General features: G+C 51.0%; 2 protein-coding genes across 4 annotated transcripts; one reads left to right on the top strand and one right to left on the bottom strand.

Annotated features, from left to right (window-relative positions):
- Positions 1-127: 127 nt before the first annotated feature.
- Positions 128-5229, top strand: LOC124479131 (serine/arginine repetitive matrix protein 1-like). 2 transcript variants are annotated; one of them, XM_047037701.1, is made up of 5 exons: positions 128-553; positions 781-3612; positions 3758-3851; positions 4400-4449; positions 4770-5229. In XM_047037701.1, the coding sequence occupies exons 2-5, from the start codon at positions 823-825 to the stop codon at positions 4809-4811; spliced, it is 2976 nt and encodes a 991-aa protein (XP_046893657.1). In that variant the 5' UTR covers positions 128-553; positions 781-822; the 3' UTR covers positions 4812-5229. The 2 variants fall into 2 exon arrangements, with proteins under 2 accessions (XP_046893657.1, XP_046893658.1); XM_047037702.1 differs by having other exon boundaries at positions 128-587.
- A 1255-nt stretch (positions 5230-6484) lies between these two features.
- On the bottom strand, positions 6485-17798 carry LOC124479146 (serine/threonine-protein kinase SBK1-like). Of its 2 annotated transcripts, none has more exons than XM_047037727.1 (4): positions 17542-17798; positions 12955-13211; positions 10178-10380; positions 6485-8841 (listed from the first exon to the last, which is right to left on the bottom strand). In XM_047037727.1, exons 2-4 carry the CDS (start codon positions 13142-13144, stop codon positions 8005-8007), a joined length of 1230 nt encoding a protein of 409 aa, XP_046893683.1. In that variant the 5' UTR covers positions 13145-13211; positions 17542-17798; the 3' UTR covers positions 6485-8004. The 2 variants fall into 2 exon arrangements, with proteins under 2 accessions (XP_046893683.1, XP_046893684.1); XM_047037728.1 differs by lacking the exon at positions 17542-17798 and adding an exon at positions 13445-13860.
- Between the last annotated feature and the right edge of the window lie 189 nt (positions 17799-17987).

Here is a 17987-nt window from a genome sequence, read left to right as displayed (position 1 = left end):
TAAATAATACATTAAAAAAAAAAATGTGTGCAAATGTGATCTGTTTCACAGACTGAATCTAACTCCATCACTTTCCACTGTTCAAATCCCGAAGGAAACCTACTCTACCTCCCAGAATGCAGCGCTTTCCGAGGCACTTCGGAATGCTAGCGATGCTAGCTACATAGCTGATTGTAAACTACCCAGCAGAACCAGCTGTTTTAACAAAATTGGATACCTGCTTAGTTTAGAAACCCTTGCAAAACATAATGCAATGGTTCGGCTCGTTTCCAGATGTTAAACATGTTTTTGTTGTTGATGTTTCGTTGGAATACATGACGTGCTACTGCTAGCACGCTAGCTAACTAGACTAGTCAGTTGGAGACGAGTGGAGTTCTTGTCAACACAGGTTCGGCGCTTAAAATGCTGCATCTTTGTCGTTGTTGTTGTTTACATTGCTCTGACGGAATGGGGTGGATACAACGGTAGCTGGCAAAACATCCTCAAGCCAGCTAGGTTCCCTGGTAAGCCATCTAAACAGGACCCAGCGACTTATAGCAGGTACTGTCCAGCGGTGAGTACCCAAAGCTCCGGAGTGGAGTGTCACGGTAAAGCACAATAAATTATCACAAATATCAGGGTGTCAAGTGAATGTTTCTCGGAAATAAAAATTTGTTTGCGTAGTTGTGAATTTTTAGTTTAGAGTAAATATTTAGAAAATAAACAAGCAGTTGTTGGTGTACCAGTGCAATGTCCTGGTTTATAGTTACAAGTATTCTGTCTGTGGGCTTGTTTTTGCAGAGATTAAACAGCAGTTCTTCTCAAGACTGCTCTCCAGTTTCCATGGATCTGTCAAGGAGTCAGATGAGTTCTGCAGACCTGGGACTGTCTAGACAGCATAGCTGGCACAACCGCCTGACTAGGAGTTGTAACCCAGTAACCAACCGCCCTCAGAACCACCCCGGGACCAAGCCCCACCCTGCTCCCGCTCACTCACACCCAGACTCAGCCTTCAGGATCTCATCCTATGGAACCAGGTCCAGGTCTCTCCTCTCTCACAGATCTCCCTCACCCCTCCCAGGAATCAGCCACGGTTTGGAGGGAGGGGAGGCTGGGGCGATGTCCCCGGGTCCAGGTGTGGATGCCAGGCTGGAGGGAGGGGTCCAGGGAGCAGTGAACGGAGATAGACACCCCGGCTCTAGCCGGACGCTTTCCCAGGGCGTGGGTCCGAACCCTTTCCGTACCAGGCCCCGGAGTGGCGGCGGCCTGTGGAACCCCAGGGCGTACGACCCCGACCAATCAGACAGCCCCAGCCCAGAGAGCAGCGGGGGCGAGGACAGCCAGAGCGACTCTGACGTCATCTACCTGGTCTCCACTGCACAGGACGACACCCTTGTATCTCAGGAGGACTCAACCAGCCCCTGCAGCTCCCTGGACAGAGACTGCACCAGTTCCATAGAGAGAGACTGTCCCATAGTGGACCCTCTGTCCCACGTGACGTCCTCTTCCCTGAATGAGGGGCTGGGCTGTTTCCTGCTGCCGCCGTCCAGCCGCTCCCCCAGCCCGGACAGCACCTACTCGGACGACTCCTCCTACAGCACCAGGGACGTGCTGCTCCACAGCAAGCCCGTCGTCCACCTCTCCCAGCTGGTCTACGCCGACTGCCCGGGCTCGCCCGTGGACATCTCCAGCGACGACAGCGACGTGATGGAAGTGCCTGTGACGAACCACAAGAGCGGGTCGGACTCTCTCCCTCCGCGCCTTAATGTCAGGAGGCACCAGGGGGAAGACGCGGCCCCACAGAGGTGCTTCTCTCCCCAGCCCAGAGCCCCTCAGACCTGGGGCCTCCGTCGTAGCCCCAGGGGTCCTAAACCCGCCTCCTCGCCTGTACACACCCCCACCAGGACGGTGTACAGCCGCGGGGCCAAGACGCACAGCAGATGCCTCAGCCTGAGCATGCACAGCGAGAGCTACGACTCCGGGGACATGATGGACTCCACAGAGAGACAGTCCAGTTCGGAGGAGGAGGACGACGACGATGCCTGGCCCCGGCCTGCCGTCTCTCTGGCCCCAGAGTCGGAGGACTCTGACGTAAGCCACAGGATGGTCGGAGAGGCTCCCTCAGACAGACACACTCCCTCCACACTCCCCAAACCCACACGGAGGGTCCTCTCTCCTGGCTCACAAGCCCGGTCACAGTCCAGCCTCCCGACCTCTCCTCTAGAGGTTCACTGTAACCCTCCACCTCCCCTGTCCCCCTCTGGGAGCAGGAAGCGGCTGACCAAGCGTAAACCTTGCCAGAGTGCCTCCCCCTCAGCCAAGCAGCCAGCTAAACCCCCCCCTGCCAACAGAGCGGCAACCCCCAGCAAAACAGCCAGCAAAACAGCCAGCAAAACGAAAACTCCAGCTGCCCGGCCACGAAGGAAAAAACACAAGGGGGCATTCAGCGGGCTCCCCTCCTGCTCTCTCTTCTCCCCTCAGGAACCAGAGATCCAGCTGAGGTACGCCAGGACCAGAGAGAGGAAGGAGCACAGGTCGGACAACTTCTGTCCGTTCATCCACGTGGAGCGGAGGGAGTGCACGGTGGTCAACTACCAGGAAGAGGAGCAGGGGGTGAGGGGGGGCTGGGGGCAGCCCCAGGGCCTTGCTGGATCTGGGTCTCTCTCCGGTCTGGTCCCCAGGACCTCCTGCTTCAAACTGGGTCGTATCAGCTCCCGGAGCCGGGGAGGGTCCTCTCAGGTGTGCTGTCTGTGTGAAGCCCCAGCCAACACCATGGGTCTGGGGGACCTCCATGGGCCCTACTACCCCAGCGGACCAGGGCTGGGGGACCTCCATGGGCCCTACTACCCCAGCGGACCAGGGCTGGGGGACCAAAACCACCCTCGGGCCCAGAGTAAACAGCAGAACCACAACAAACCGGCTCCGGATTACAGGGCTCACCTACCGGGAGCGGAGAACGGCTGGCATGGCCCCAGTAACGGCCACAGACCTGTGGACGAGGCTGGAGAGGAGGGGGCCAAGATCGAGGTGGGCAGTGATGGGGAGGATTCAGTGATGCCGCCAGACAGACCGCTCTGGACTGGTGGTTCTGGAGCTCACAGCCCTAGACTTGGACTAGAACCCCCTCACAGCCCTGGGCCAGAACCACAACCCACATACAGTCCTCTACCAACAATAGAACTCACTCACTATCCTAGAACAGCACCAGAATCGCCTCACTATCCTGGACCTGCACCAGAACCCTCTCACTATCCTGGACCAGCACCAGAACCCCCTCACTATCCTGGACCAGCACCAGAACCCTCTCACTATCCTGGACCAGCACCAGAACCCTCTCACTATCCTATACCAACACTAGAACCCTCTCACTATCCTGGACCAGCACCAGAACCCTCTCACTATCCTGGACCAGCACTAGAACGCTCTCACTATCCTGGACCAGCACTAGAACCCTCTCACTATCCTGGACCAGCACTAGAAGCCAAACACAGTCCTGGACCAGCACTAGAACCCACACACAGTCCTGGGGAGCGCTGGGTTCATGAGGACTGTGGGATCTGGTCAGCAGGGGTGTTCCTGGTCAAAGGGATGCTTTATGGGCTGGATGAAGCCGTGAGGCAGGCCAGAGAGACAGTGAGTGAAACCCAATGTACCCTAGCCAAGCGCTACTATGCTGTATGTGTATATAATGATTCTTTTTTAATTGTTTATCGTCTTCAGAGAAATCTTTGTCGTCCAGTTTTTGTGTGTGTGACTGTTTGCTCTGCATGTTCCTCAGGTGTGTACGGCCTGCAGCAGGCCAGGAGCAACCATGGGGTGCTTCATCAAGAGCTGTCCCACCAAGTACCACTACAGGTGTGCCTGCCAGTCAGGTGAGGCTTCAACTCTCCAGTCTACCTCCCTGCCTACCTGCACACCGCACTGCTGCCTGCCTGCCTGCCTGCCTGCCTGCCTCTACGTTCTTATCCTCCTACCTGCCTTCCTGCCTCCTTCCCCACAGTCCTACCAGCCTACCTACTTAGTACAGCCGGTGCTGTACTGGAACAGCTGAGCTGGCATCATGTACTGTTTTAATGGACATGTTACAGTATGCTGGATAAGAGACAGATGTTGCATGAAAAGAGAGGGATGGAGGTAGAGAGAGGAGGGTACAGGGATTGAGAGAAAGTTGGATAGTGAGAGAGGGATTGAGAATGAAAGGATACAGAGAGAGGATATGTAGAGGGGCAGATAGAGGGATAGAGAGAGAGAGAGATGAGTGTGTGGGTTGTGTTTCTTGTGTGTGGGAAGCGTGCTGAGAACGTTTCTGCAAAGGAACAGTTTGTGAAGTGAGTAAATACTGTTTCACTAACACCTCCTCTCTCTGTCTCTCCTTGCCCCTGTCTCTGTTTGTCCCTCCCTCCGTCTCTCGCTAATGCAGGCTGTGCACTCAACGAAGACAATTTTTCGATGAGATGTCCCAAGCACAAGGTAACTCCCTCTAGTGACAGATGTAAACTGTTAACGTAATGGAGGATTTGTGTTTTCTTTCTGTGTTTGCACACCAGGAAGGCTTATTTCTGTGGAGTGAATACAAAAACAAACAGAAGTCGATTTGCTGTGACACGCTCTGATCACTTTACCCTTGATCTATCTCACATTATCAAACTAAGTAAACAAAGTTGGGGACCAACGTTGTGGTTCCAAAAATCCATAAACATGGTCCAGAACTGGCATATCCAGTGTCTTTGCAGTGCAATGGCATCATTATTCATCTGTTGTGTTTGTGTGTGTGTGTGTGTGTCAACCAGAACAAAACATTCCAAGGTGTGACCAGACAGTGCTACAGATGACAAACAGGAAACCACTGCCAGACATAGAAGTGACCTGGGCCTTGATCTTGGCCTAGACATGGCTCTAGAACTTTCCCCGCCTCTAGAACTTTCCCCGGCTCTAGAACTTTCCCCGGCTCTCACCTCTCATAGGAGTGTGTGGACACACCGTTACCACAGATATACTTAGGAACTAACAACTGGACCCATCACACCATCCATTCAGTTCAATACCGACCTGCAACCCCAGGAACACCACTCAGAGAGAGAGAGAGTAAGATTCAAGACCCCGGTCTGCTGGTGTGTCTTAAGTGTGTTAATAATGCAGTTTTGATTGTTGGTGAGTTATTTAAATTAATGCAGTATTGATGGTGGATGTCTGTACTCGTTCCAGTGCTCTTTAATGTAATAAAGGATTTATTGATGTATTTACCTTGTGATTTCATACATACTTGTTAATAACTAGCATACGGTGTATTGAGAAAGTATTCAGACCTTATACATCAACGAAATCTATACACAAGATAGTGATGGACTGTGGTGTTTGAGTAGCTGTACTCACACTAGGATGACTAATCGCTGTAGTCTAATTATCGGGGTGATTAAGGACAGATAGATGATAATGGAGTACTGGTGCGTTTTTGCTGTATTTATGCAAGTGGGCCACTTGCATACACTACACTCTGTCCCTGTTTCTCCTCCCTCCCTCCCCCTCATGTCCTGTCTCTCCCTTGCTCTAATATCAGCTCTTCCTCTCTCTCCCTTTGTTGTCCTCTTCATTACTGTCACCCTCTCCATGTCATTATCTCTTTCTCTAACCCCCCCCTCTCTCTTTCTATCTCTCTTTCTCTCTCTCCATCTTGCCCTCTCTCGTTCTCTCCTATGTGTAGACGGTGTTGTTTTCTCGGTGCAGTGTTATCTGTGGGCCCAGGACTGACAGACGCCTTTTATCTCATCCCCCCCCCCCCGTAGCTCCATCCTTCCATCCCTTCCTCCTCCACGCTATCTCTTCAACACAGCAGGCTTGCCTCCATGGGAGGCTTGAAAAGTCTCGTCTTCCTCCTCTTCTGTCTCTAAATCTCCTCTCTTTCCTCCCTCCCTCCTTTCCATCCCTCCCTTCCCTCCCCTGCTCTCCCTTCCCTCCATCTCTCTCCCCCTTCCTCCTTCCCCAGACATAGTGTAAGGATGCAGAGATCCAGGATGAGCCTGCCCTCAGATCCTCTCTCTCCCCCTCTTACATAATGCGGCTCACACGTGCAGAGCTGACAGTAGAGATCACTTCCTCACATCATGGTGCGTCAAACCCCTGGCTGTACTGTCCATCCCAGGTGCGCTATGCATCCTTCTGTACTGCCTTCCTTGATTCCTTCATTCATTCCTAGGCCGGACAGGACAGTAGTACTCGTCAGCTCGTAACTAGTATCCTCTGTGCTGTCATGTGTTTTCTGGTGGCTTTATTGCATATTTAATAACAACTGGGTGGAGAGGAAGTCAGAGGGAGATGTTGTGGGGAGTCATCTGAATAAGACATGGGCTCGGCAGTTTCTGCTAATGACAAGATTTCCACCTCAACTCGAGAGAGGTGGTTCATTCTTCTCGATTCAGTACTGGAACTCGAGTCTTGATCGAAGTGTAGCGCAGTATTAAATAACCCAGTAACCCCACACAGCTCTACATGACTTAACTCGACAAGGTTTTATCTCCACAGACATGTTTTTATTTCCACACCTTTCCGTGAGAGCAATATGGATTCATGCAAACACAACACACAAAGAGAGATTATATTCCAAATGTCGAGTTGGAAAAAGCGTAGTCCAAAGGGGGAACTAGTCTGTTCTCCATTCCCTGGACGAGTCCCTATCTGGAAGGTGAATCACCTCCTAAATATAGACGGATATGAAGAAAAAGGGTCTTTGGCTGCTTCATCGGTTGTCTAAGGGTATGTCAGGTAGGCAGTCCTTGTGTGTTTGCTAAACTTCAAAACTGAATAAGTGGTGCACTGTATACAAATGATGAATTTGACTTTCAGCTCTACAAGTTTGAGAATAATATCAAATCATGTACAGTACATTTGTGCTATAGGAATAAATAAAAGTCACTGCAATAATTTCCACAATTCTTTTTTTTCTTCTTCTTCTTTACGTTCACATTAAACTTCAGATTCCACATTTTCTTCATAAACCATGCAAGTAAAAAGATTCAGTTCAGCTTGTCCATTCACAACTCATACCAGGCAGACTAATCTTCTGTATCAAATCATAGATGCTTCCATGGAAGTCTATATTTGTAGGTTTTACTCTAAATAACCTAACAACAGTGAAGTTCTTTTTTCAAAATGGCTGATGAGCATAAACAACATCAAGAACAAAAAACACAACAATACATCAAAATATGACAAATCTTTGATGACGTTTTTCAAAATAAATTGAAATAACATATACAGTACGTTATGATTATGACAGCACTCAAATAAATAGTATAAACAAAGACAAACCAATGACATTGTGACAGCACAATCGGTTAGAGAAGAGCGGAAAAAACAAAATGTGATGCCTCTGGCTCTTTCGTCTTTCAACCTCTGAATCACCGTTACAGAAGCAATGAAACAGTCACAAAGTCTACTTTTTTGCAGATGACCTAATCTCCCTAATTAAGACTTGGACGATGGACATATTGCTTGAAGGTGAGGAGTCCTGATCTACTCTTTAGCAACATTCATAATAGTTTATCGCTCTGAGGCGGTTCTGCTTATCTTTCCTGTGTAATCCTGTCCTCGGGTCTGGATAGCTACATTACAGTACAGTACATTATAGTCCAGTTAGCACAGTACAGTACATAATAGTTCAGTACAGTCTAAGAACTGAAAGGGACCCACAGACAGCAGAGTCCAGGGCTCAGAGTAAAAGGACAGGTGGAGATGTTCTTCATCCCCTCATCATCATCATCATCATCAGTATTGTCATTGTCAACGTCTGTTTGATTCCTCGGTCACGTAACACTGACACGTCTCGTCGTTATGGAGACGTCACTCCATCATTCCCATCTTCCAAAACGCCATTCCTCCCCTCCTCTCCTTCTCTCGTTCCTCTCTTCCTCAGGGGGGCGGTCGTGTCTGCGTCGTCAGCTACGCAGATGTGTGTGTGTCCCCGTGTGTGTGTTCAAGTGTGTGTGTGTGTGTAGGTGTGCGTCCCCGACGCCGGCGCCGATCTCTACCCTACACGCAGATCTCAATGGGCGTGGTCACCAGGACACGCCCCCCTCCGTTGTTGTTGTCGCGGGAGACGCGGTCGTAGCTTCCTGTGGAGGAGGGAGAGCTGTTGGCGGAGGAGGACGAGTATTGGTGAGACCCTCCCAGCACTTCCCCCATGACTCCTCCCTTGGCCGCCAGACTCTGCTGCTTCATCCGGTCCACCAGCACCTCCTCCTCGGACGAGGAGGAGCCGCTGATCTCCAGAGGAGGCGCGGCGGCGTTGCCCCCGGAGACCACCCCGCCCCCGCCGTTGCTGTTCCCGCAGTTGGAGTCCAGCATCCAGGTCTGGCTGAAGAAACCGAACACCTCCTTGACGGAGCCCCGCCTCTCCTGATCCACAGAGAGGAGCCTGCGGAACATCCGCAGGGCCTGGTCGCTGAACCGCCTCCACTGCGACGGCACCGCGTTGGAGCGCCTTCGCTGCCAGCGGACAAACTCCTGGTAGAAGGCGTCCGACGGCAGGGCCTTCTCCCAGGGGAAGTTACCGGTCAGCATGCAGAAGAGGAGCACGCCGAACGCCCACACGTCCGTGCTGTAGTCCACGCTGAAGCCCTCGTGGCGCGAGGCGTCGCACAGCTCCGGCGCCGTGTACGGGATGGTGCCGCTCACCCGCTTCACTGGGGAGCCGGCGCGCCGCGTCATGCCAAAGTCGGACAGCTTGACCTTGCGGCACTCCCGGTCGAAGATCAGGATGTTCTCCGGCTTGATGTCGCGGTGCACCAGCTTCTTACAGTGGAGGTAGTCCAGGGCTATCGCCACCTGGTGAACACAGCGCTTTGCGACGGTCTCTGGAAGGCCCACCTAGAGGACAGAGGAGGAAGTGACACACAGGGTCAGATAGGCTGGTATGATCAGAGGTCAAACTAGGGGACTACTTCCTGTATTGACTTCTTCTTGTACTAACAACTTCCTGGACCAAACGATTCCTTTACCGACTTCTTCCTTTATGAATCCCTGACCGCTCTGACTAATTCTTGTGCAAACTATTTGGTGCGCTATACAGCCTACGTCTCATGCCAGCTCTTTGTATCATAGTATTAAGCACAAACATGGAATATGATCTGTGTGTTAAAACTTTTTATATGTCTGGGATGACTATTGGCCAAGATACACAATTACCTTTTGGAAATGAACTTGCCATTGCCATTAAACGACCTAACATGTAATGAATACAGGTCGCAGAGGGCACCGCTGCACTGAAACCAACCAGCCTCTGTGATCGAGCCACCAGAGTCTGTGAAGCTGGAGTGTGATTATCACCATCTATACAGGTATTTATAACATCGCTCAATAAGAACTCCTCCACTGGCAAGGACGCCTGTGTGTAATCCCCCAGGGTTACTGTAACACATATCTGCAGTGGAAACCCAGCCGCCGGCTAAGAATAGCAGTCTGTGTCAGAGGGTTTGAGTTTTTTAAGGGATAAAAAGTCAGACCTTTTACCCAAAGGGACGCACCAGGGGGGATTTGACCCTAAGACCTTTTGATCTGCCAACAAATGCTCTACCACTGAGCTATATCCATCCCTGATGATGATGAGGATGATGTGGATTAGGTTGCCATGGAAGAAGCCTTCATCCTGCTGTACATGAGTCCAAGTTACAAACCCTAAAATGGCCTGGAATTTATTTAAATATGGATGTTAAAACCGAACACATCCAAATATGGACTTTAACAGTGGAACCGTCTAAAAATGGACATTAAACATAAACATCACAACAAAATTGCTATTATGGGATTTCCACTGACATGTGAATCCTGTAGAAACAACAGCCAGTGAAACTCATATCTTAGGATGGATGGTATTCACCATTGAGAGTGTACTTATGTACTGTATAAACTCACACACAGGTCACAGAGCTCAAACACTGACCATGTGTTCCTCCTACACAAATACATACAGTAAAAACATACTACACACACATATACCTTCCCCCCATCCACCCACCCACACACACCCGCCCACCCACCCCCCCCACACACACACACACACCCACCCACCCACCCCCCCCCACACACACACACACACACACACACACACACACACACACCCCCACCCCCCCACCCCCCCCCCCCCCCACACACACACACACACACACACACACACACACACACACAAACCAGGAGTGACCTTCACCTGAGGGGGGATGATGTCGAACAGGTCCCCCGCTAGAGCAAACTCCTGAGCAAAGATGTAGTATTCGTCTGTCTCGAAGGCGATCCCGTACATGTTGATGACGAAGGGGCAGGGGGACAGGTAGAGGGAGATGCTGTACTCCCTCAGAAAGCTCCTCAACTTGGTGCTCTTCTTCCTCAGGAACTTCAGCGCCATCTTGGTCCCTGGAACACAATGTGCTCATTTAGCAAGCGCTTCCATCCCGACGAGATTTACGAACACACTTTTATCAAAATGAGGAGAGCAGAGGAAACTAGGCAAGGTTACGCAATGGTAAAACGTCAAGCTGAAAAATTATTTGTGGAGGGATGGTGGGAGTGTGAGGGGGGTATTCACACACACAGAACAGATTCTCGGCCTTCTTTATTCTAGTTTTTATTTATTCAAAAGAAACCTGTCCAGGGTTTGTATGATGAAGTGAATTTACAGGGCTGGTTGCTGATGAGAAATCTGCTGAGGAAGGATTTGTAAATATTCCACAACCTTGGCTGTCTGACTAGTTTAATCACAACACACACCCCACCCCCATCTCTCTCCCTCGCTCTCTCTCCCTCCAGTGCAGAGAAGTGTAAGGGGCCGCTTGGTAGTGTTTGAAACAGTGAACAGACAACAGTCTACTGATACGTGGATCACACCCACGCATTGAGCTACTGTAGAATCAGGCTGATGAGATTAGAGAAACTGAAACTCAGTCGGCCTGATTGCAGAACATGTTTTTCCGAGCATGCACAGAGGGGAAGAAGGGAAGTGGGAAAGGATGAGGGATAGAGCGACATCGGAGGGAAGCAGGGAGAGAGCAGAAAATGGAGAGGGGGTCTGGGGGGAGGGAGAGCGAGAGAGAGAGAGAGAGAGAGACACACAGAGAGAGAGACAGAGAGAGACAGAGAGAGGTAAATGCATAGAGGTGAGTGCTGCATCAGTGTATCTGATAGAGGACAGACACACTGCAGCGCCTCAGTGTCTGTCTCTGTCTGTCTCTCTCTGAACACCCAGAGCCTCTGACGGTCACAGTGTCAGCCAACTTCTCCAATAGCCCCAGCCCCAGCCTCACAGCCAGCCCCAGCCTCACACCCAGCCCCAGGCCCAGCCTCAACCCTAGACCCTGCTTCAGCCCCAGCCCCAGGCCCATCCTCAACCCTAGACCCTGCTTCAGCCCCAGCCCCAGGCCCATCCTCAACCCTAGACCCTGCTTCAGCCCCAGCCCCATCCTCAACCCTAGACCCTGCTTCAGCCCCAGCCCCAGGCCCATCCTCAACCCTAGACCCTGCTTCAGCCCCAGCCCCAGGCCCATCCTCAACCCTAGACCCTGCTTCAGCCCCAGCCCCAGGCCCATCCTCAACCCTAGACCCTGCTTCAGCCCCAGCCCCATCCTCAACCCTAGACCCTGCTTCAGCCCCAGCCCCAGGCCCATCCTCAACCCTAGACCCTGCTTCAGCCCCAGCCCCAGGCCCATCCTCAACCCTAGACCCTGCTTCAGCCCCAGCCCCAGGCCCATCCTCAACCCTAGACCCTGCTTCAGCCCCAGCCTCAAACACAGGCCCAGCCCCAGCCTGGGGCCCCAGTCCTACAGACTAAGGGTTAGACAAGGTGGATCTACAGTGTAGTACTGCAGACACCCCAGTTGTCCTCCTGCATAGAGCAGAGCCATGGACCACACAGCAGCTAAGCCATCAGGTGAACAAGGAGCAATGCAGGACTGGCATTAATCCCTCTACTGTCAGCAAGGACACACATGTAGACACACACACACACACACAACTAGACACTCAAAAGAAGTCCAATTCATATCCATACACAGAAAAACACACACATGCATAAACTCACGTGTACTCACAAACACAAACACACAAAAACACACATAAGAGCTGATGATTGATTGGGTTCAGGCTGAACTTCAAGAATGTCAGGATCTGTGTCTAGATGACACAGTGTGACAACAAACGACATCACAAGCACAGCACTAGTTTGTGTGTCTGTGTGTGCGTGCAGTCTGCATGTGTGTGTGTGTGTGTGCGTGTGTGTAGATGACACAGTACATTCAGTGATACATCACAACAAGCCAGAGATGGGGCTGACTGAGTTTACAGTCTCCACAGAGTAATGACAGGGTGTGAGGTTAGGCAGGTCTGGAGGAAGACAGATGGCGTGCGTGTGTTCGCTCAGCACATCTCAGAGAGACCGCTAAACCAATGTGGTTCTTTAAAAGCTTAAAAAGGTCATCTCTCCCCCAGAAACAGAGTGTACTGGCTGGGGAGATGAACATCACGAACGCCCCCCTCCCTCTACTCCACTGCTCTGAGAGATGGAGCACAGCTGGAGCAGACGGTGGATCATTTGGCTTTGCGTTCACAAGCAAATAAAAAGGGTCAACGGATAATTGCTAAAGCAGACCGCTCTGCTACCCCATCTGGTACGTTACTGGCTCATGTACGGAAGCTGTGTATCACAGGACTGAAGCTACCTAGTCAGTCCTACAGTATAGTACAGTATAGTGTACTGTAGTAAGGTATAGTATGGAACAGTATGGTATAGTACAGTACATTATAATTTAGTATAGCACAGTACGGTATAGCGCGGTAGAGTATGGCACAGTATAGTTTCATATGGAATAGTACAGTACAGCTGTACAGATGTTTTATGCATATATTAAAACAAACATAAATAACAGACTAGAATAAACTGTCATTCAATTGTATGTCTGTGTAATAGGCAGGTCTGACCCTTGACCTTTGACTGACCTCTGAGTTTGTGTACGACCAGGTCGACCTTCCCGTAGGTTCCCTTGCCCAGCTCCCTGATGACCTCATAGTACTTGTTGACCTCTAACCTCTCCAGGTTCTGAGCAGCGATCAGCTGCAGTTCCTCCAGGATGTCCACTGAACTGCCGTCATTGCGTGTCACATGGGCCGAGGAGGAGGAGGAGTTCATCTTGCAAAGGGGAGGGGCTTGGAGCACTTGAGGAGGAGGCGGGGCGATCTGGAGACTGATGATGTCACTGAGGAAGGAGGAAGGAGACAGGAGGGGCAGGAAGGAAGGAAGGGAAGAGAGGTGAGGAGGGGTTAGAGCGTGGAACACTGACGTTGAGTTTGAGTACTAGCAGACTCACACACACACACCATATGCACCCCACACTCAATAGATGATGGCAAGAGCGAAAATCACACACCCATGGGTTTTGTTTGCATTCCTTTCCTACACACACGTAGAACTAAACACACACACACACACCTTTTATCTCACCAACATCAAAGAGTAGGCTGAGAGTTTTGTATCTGAGCCAAATCTGAAATTATGTAATCCCTGAGTGCCTGCTGTGAGCACAGATCCAGGTTCCTCTGCGGAACGCCTTTCATGTCAGCTAGATCACAGGCTGCAGCTTCCCGGTTCCCCTTTCCCCAGTGGAGAACACAAGAACACACAGCCGGAGGAGGAACAAGCAGCGGCTGCCAGAGTCTTCTTCGCTGAACAAATGCGATGTTCTCCCTCCAAGTTCCTCAGATGAACTAGCTACCTGTCCAGGTTTGATTCGTGACTTCCTCTTCACATGGTTCCCGCTTGGTGGGCGTGGATGTGGTGTAACACTGGCTCGGAACAATACAGACTGTTCCTTTGCATTAATCACTGAAATACCTGAAAGGACTGTCTGGCAACAATACCAGAATGTAGAACTGTGCACTTCTGGTCATAAATCATCTGCTGTACTCATATGCACTATTTGTACATTGCTTTGGATAACAGCATCTGGTAAATAAATACATGACATCCAGTGGGGCCATATGAACGAACACAACTGACCTCGGATCAGTCTAGCTCTCCACTCATAGATGAACGCAGACTGTCAACTCTGCCTGTTACCAGCATATAATTCTTAGTGAGGTTCAAATCAGAGCTCTGGCACGTTTTCATATGTGGAGCAGGGCAATCTTGAAATCAATAATAGTGTGTGTTTTTTGCACCAAGATCCAAACCTTGGGTACCGTATGTGTGTAGTTCCATCCCTGTTCTTAGAAGCAGGACAGATGTCACAGCCCTTAAACAGGTCTGGTGTGACAAGGAGAAGTGGAGTGCCTCTTTGACCCGCCAAGCAACAACACTCATTCACTGCATCCCTTACAGTTACATTTACATTTAGTCATTTAGCAGACGCTCTTATCCAGAGCGACTTACAGTAAGTACAGGGACATTCCCCCTGAGGCAAGTAGGGTGAAGGACACAACGTCATTTGGCACGGCGGGGAATCGATCCGGCAACCTTCTGATTACAAGCCCGACTCCCTCACCGCTCAGCCATCTGACTCCCTGATCTGTGATTGGCTGTGAACTCTTCCCAGACCTGCTGGTGCTGCAGTCGGGTGGCATCTCTCGCTCTCTTTTTCCCTCCACCCTTCTCTATCACTCCGTCTCTTTCACCCTCCCTCTCTCGCTTGCTCTCCCTCCCTTCATCTCTCGCTCACTCTCTCTCCCTCCATCTCTATCACTCTCTATTGATCCCTTCATTTCCCTCCCTCCATCTCTAAGCTATTACTCGCCTAGGCGCTGCCTCCTGCTGCCTCTCTCCACCCCCCCTCTCTTTCTCTATCTCTCTCGCCCTCCATCTCTCCCTTTCTCAGTAACAAGAAGAGACATGTGTGAAACAGACAGGATGTCAAATGTAGGCACTTCCTGTGCAGAGGGTCCATCTGTGCCTCTAGAGTAGCTGTCATCCAATGTGTGAGCATGCGTGTGCTTGCCTGTGTGTGCTTGCTTGTGTGCGTGTGCTTGTGTGTGTGTGTGTGCTTGCATGTGTGTGTGTGTGCCTGTGTGTGTGTGTGTGTGTGCGTGTGCGTGTGTGTGCATGTTCCACACACTTCCACATACTCCTGCGTGTCATTTCAAAGGTTCAAAGATGAAAGCACAGAGACACTCTGGTAATTAAGCTGCTTCCCTGCTGCATCACTGCCAGCTGTATCGCCCAGCCTTGTACTCCCTCCCTAAGCCTCTATCCAACCTCCAGCCTCTACCCTATCTTCCCTCCCCAGCCTCCACCCTATCTTCCCTCCCCAGCCTCCACCCTATCTTCCCTCCCCAGCCTCCACCCTATCTTCCCTCCCCAGCCTCCACCCTATCTTCCCTCCCCAGCCTCCACCCTATCTTCCCTCCCCAGTTTCCACCCTATCTTCCCTCCCCAGCCTCCACCCTATCTTCCCTCCCCAGCCTCCACCCTATCTTCCCTCCCCAGCCTCGACCCTATCTTCCCTCCCCAGCCTCCACCCAATCTTCCCTCCCCAGCCTCTACCCTATCTTCCCTCCCCAGCCTCCACCCTATCTTCCCTCCCCAGCCTCCACCCTATCTTCCCTCCCCAGCCTCCACCCTACCCTATCTTCAGTCCAGACTTATCTGAATTCAAAGCACAGCTGAAGCTTAGCTTGGCCAGTGTAACTTGTCACAGCCTGCAACCCAACCCCCCCCCCCCCCCCCCCCCCCCCCCCCCCCCCCCCCCCCCCCCCGTCATGCCCCCACCACCTCATTACACCCAGGAGAGAAGTCTCCATCCGAGACTGTTTGAGTGTGTGTGTGTGTGTGTGTGTATGTGTGTCAATTAGTTTCAGTGCCCGGTGACTACAGGTACACCTAACAATTACAAAAAACTGCTGAGCAATGCTTGACTGATTGATGTTCCACACACACACACACAAAAAACAAACATTGCTTCTAGAAAGAGCAGCACAGTGCATTGGCCAGCTCACCAATGCGGCCTGCCAAACTGCATCCTGTAGAGCAGGGGTGTCGAGCTCCGGTCCTCGAGGGCCGCTGTCCTGCATGTTTTAGATGTTTCCCTGATCCAGCTCACCTGATTCGAATGAATGGTCGTTATAACAACCCTTTTAATTGAATCAGGTGTGTTGGAGCAGGGAAACATCTAAAACATGCAGGACAGCGGCCCTCGAGGACCGGAGTTCGACACCCCTGCTGTAGAGTTAGTACCAGGTGACTACATTTGACACACCCACCTCACACATGACCCCGCCCACCTCACGTGGTCCCGCCCACCTCACGTGGTCCCGCCCACATCACCTGTGCTCAGGGTCACACAGGAGACACCCAACAGATAACTCTGTTAACAGTTCCCTGCATATCAGATTATCTCTCTAGTCTCCTACATGAAAAACCCTGTAGACACTTCCTGGTAACAAGGTGTCTGGTTGCTCATGGTTACAGATGGGATGCTGGTTAACTAGCACATGATTGGCAGAGAAGACTGGGATGCTGTGAGATACTCTTCTATAAGCTGCACCATTCTCTCTCTCTCTCTTTTCTTTCTTTCTCTGTTTCTCAGGCTCCTTCTCTCCCTCTGTCCTTATGTCACAGCTCATTTCTCTCTCTCCTTCTCTCTCTCCTTCTCTCTCTCCTTCTCTCTCTCCTTCTCTCTCTCCTATTCTTTTGTAAACCAGAACCCACAGACAGTAGATTCCTTCTGTAGGCCAGATCCCACAAACAGTAGATAGACAGATCCCTTCTGTGGATTGGATGCCATGTATAGCGAATCCCATCTCTAGATCCCAGGAGATCCTGGACCTCCAAAGATGGGCCTGTGCGAGGCACAGCACTGTCATGGTGACATGGTGCCGTGTGGATCTCCTCTAACAGAATCAGAGACAATTATAGATCCAGCCCTACATCAACTGTGTGTGTGTGTGCTTGGGTCCAAATGTGTGTGCCTGTGTGTGTGTGAAAAAGAGACTGAGTGAAAGGTGGCAAGAGAATTGGCAGGGATCATTAAAAAAATATATATGAATCAATAACAAAAACTGTCGACCTATGTGCACCGCAGTTCCATCCTAGGGAACCCATAGACTCGGGTACATGGCATTAAAGCCTGTAGGTAACAGGGATCAAACACCTTCCCACAGACATGCTAGCAAGCCTCTATTGTTCTCCAGCTGCTTGTCATAGCCTGTACAGCTCGGCTCTCACTTTGCTCTGCTGGATTACCCAAACTGGCCGTCAATGCACAACACAACCGACTCCATCGAAGAATGTCTTGCTCGGCATTTTGAACGCTTCAATGCGCATAAGCTAGAGAAACGATCAATAGATAGGACTTCTAAAAGACTGAGCTTGCTACTTAGTAAGAGCGCAGAGCAGAGATGCCTGTGTCGGAGGCATCTTTGTCTGCGGACCTGCAGACATACTGGATTCAATCAGTGCACGGCTGGGATAGATTGAAGCATGCAGACGAACACACCAACGGTGTGAAAACATTCGCCCTCTGAAAAATACTGCGGCCACACAATTCATCTTTTCGCAGCCAGTCAAACTGTAACGCTACGCTGCTTTTGACGTACCTTTCAGAATGCGCTGCATACAAGCCGGGTTGTCATTCCAATTGGCAAGAACTTCAATTCTGAACGGAGTTGAGATGTGAAAGAGATGTCATCGGTTACGACCGAAACGTCCCCTAATTTTGCAGATGCGTTATCGTTGACAATATTTGCACGCACAGATGGACACGCACACTACAAATTCACCTTGCGGCTGTTTTAGAGTGCTGGTCCCTGTTTGTTGCCGCGGTCGCTGCTGCACTATTGTCTGTCTGTGGTCGCTCTGCTGCCAAGTGGAGACAAGGATGCACGGGCTTGCCCAGCCCACCGCACCTCCTGTCCAATCAGAACCTTGAGCGAGCCAGCTGTGGGGGAATGGAACGGAGACCAGGGAGGCGGGGTGGACTGTCTCTACACAGAATAGAATTCCATAGATGGGGATACTCTGCATACAAAGTGCAGTTTCTCGC

The sequence above is a fragment of the Hypomesus transpacificus genome, chromosome 17 (genome assembly GCF_021917145.1).
Source record: "Hypomesus transpacificus isolate Combined female chromosome 17, fHypTra1, whole genome shotgun sequence".
NCBI lineage: Eukaryota > Metazoa > Chordata > Actinopteri > Osmeriformes > Osmeridae > Hypomesus > Hypomesus transpacificus.
This window is presented reverse-complemented; position numbering and strand designations above follow the sequence as displayed.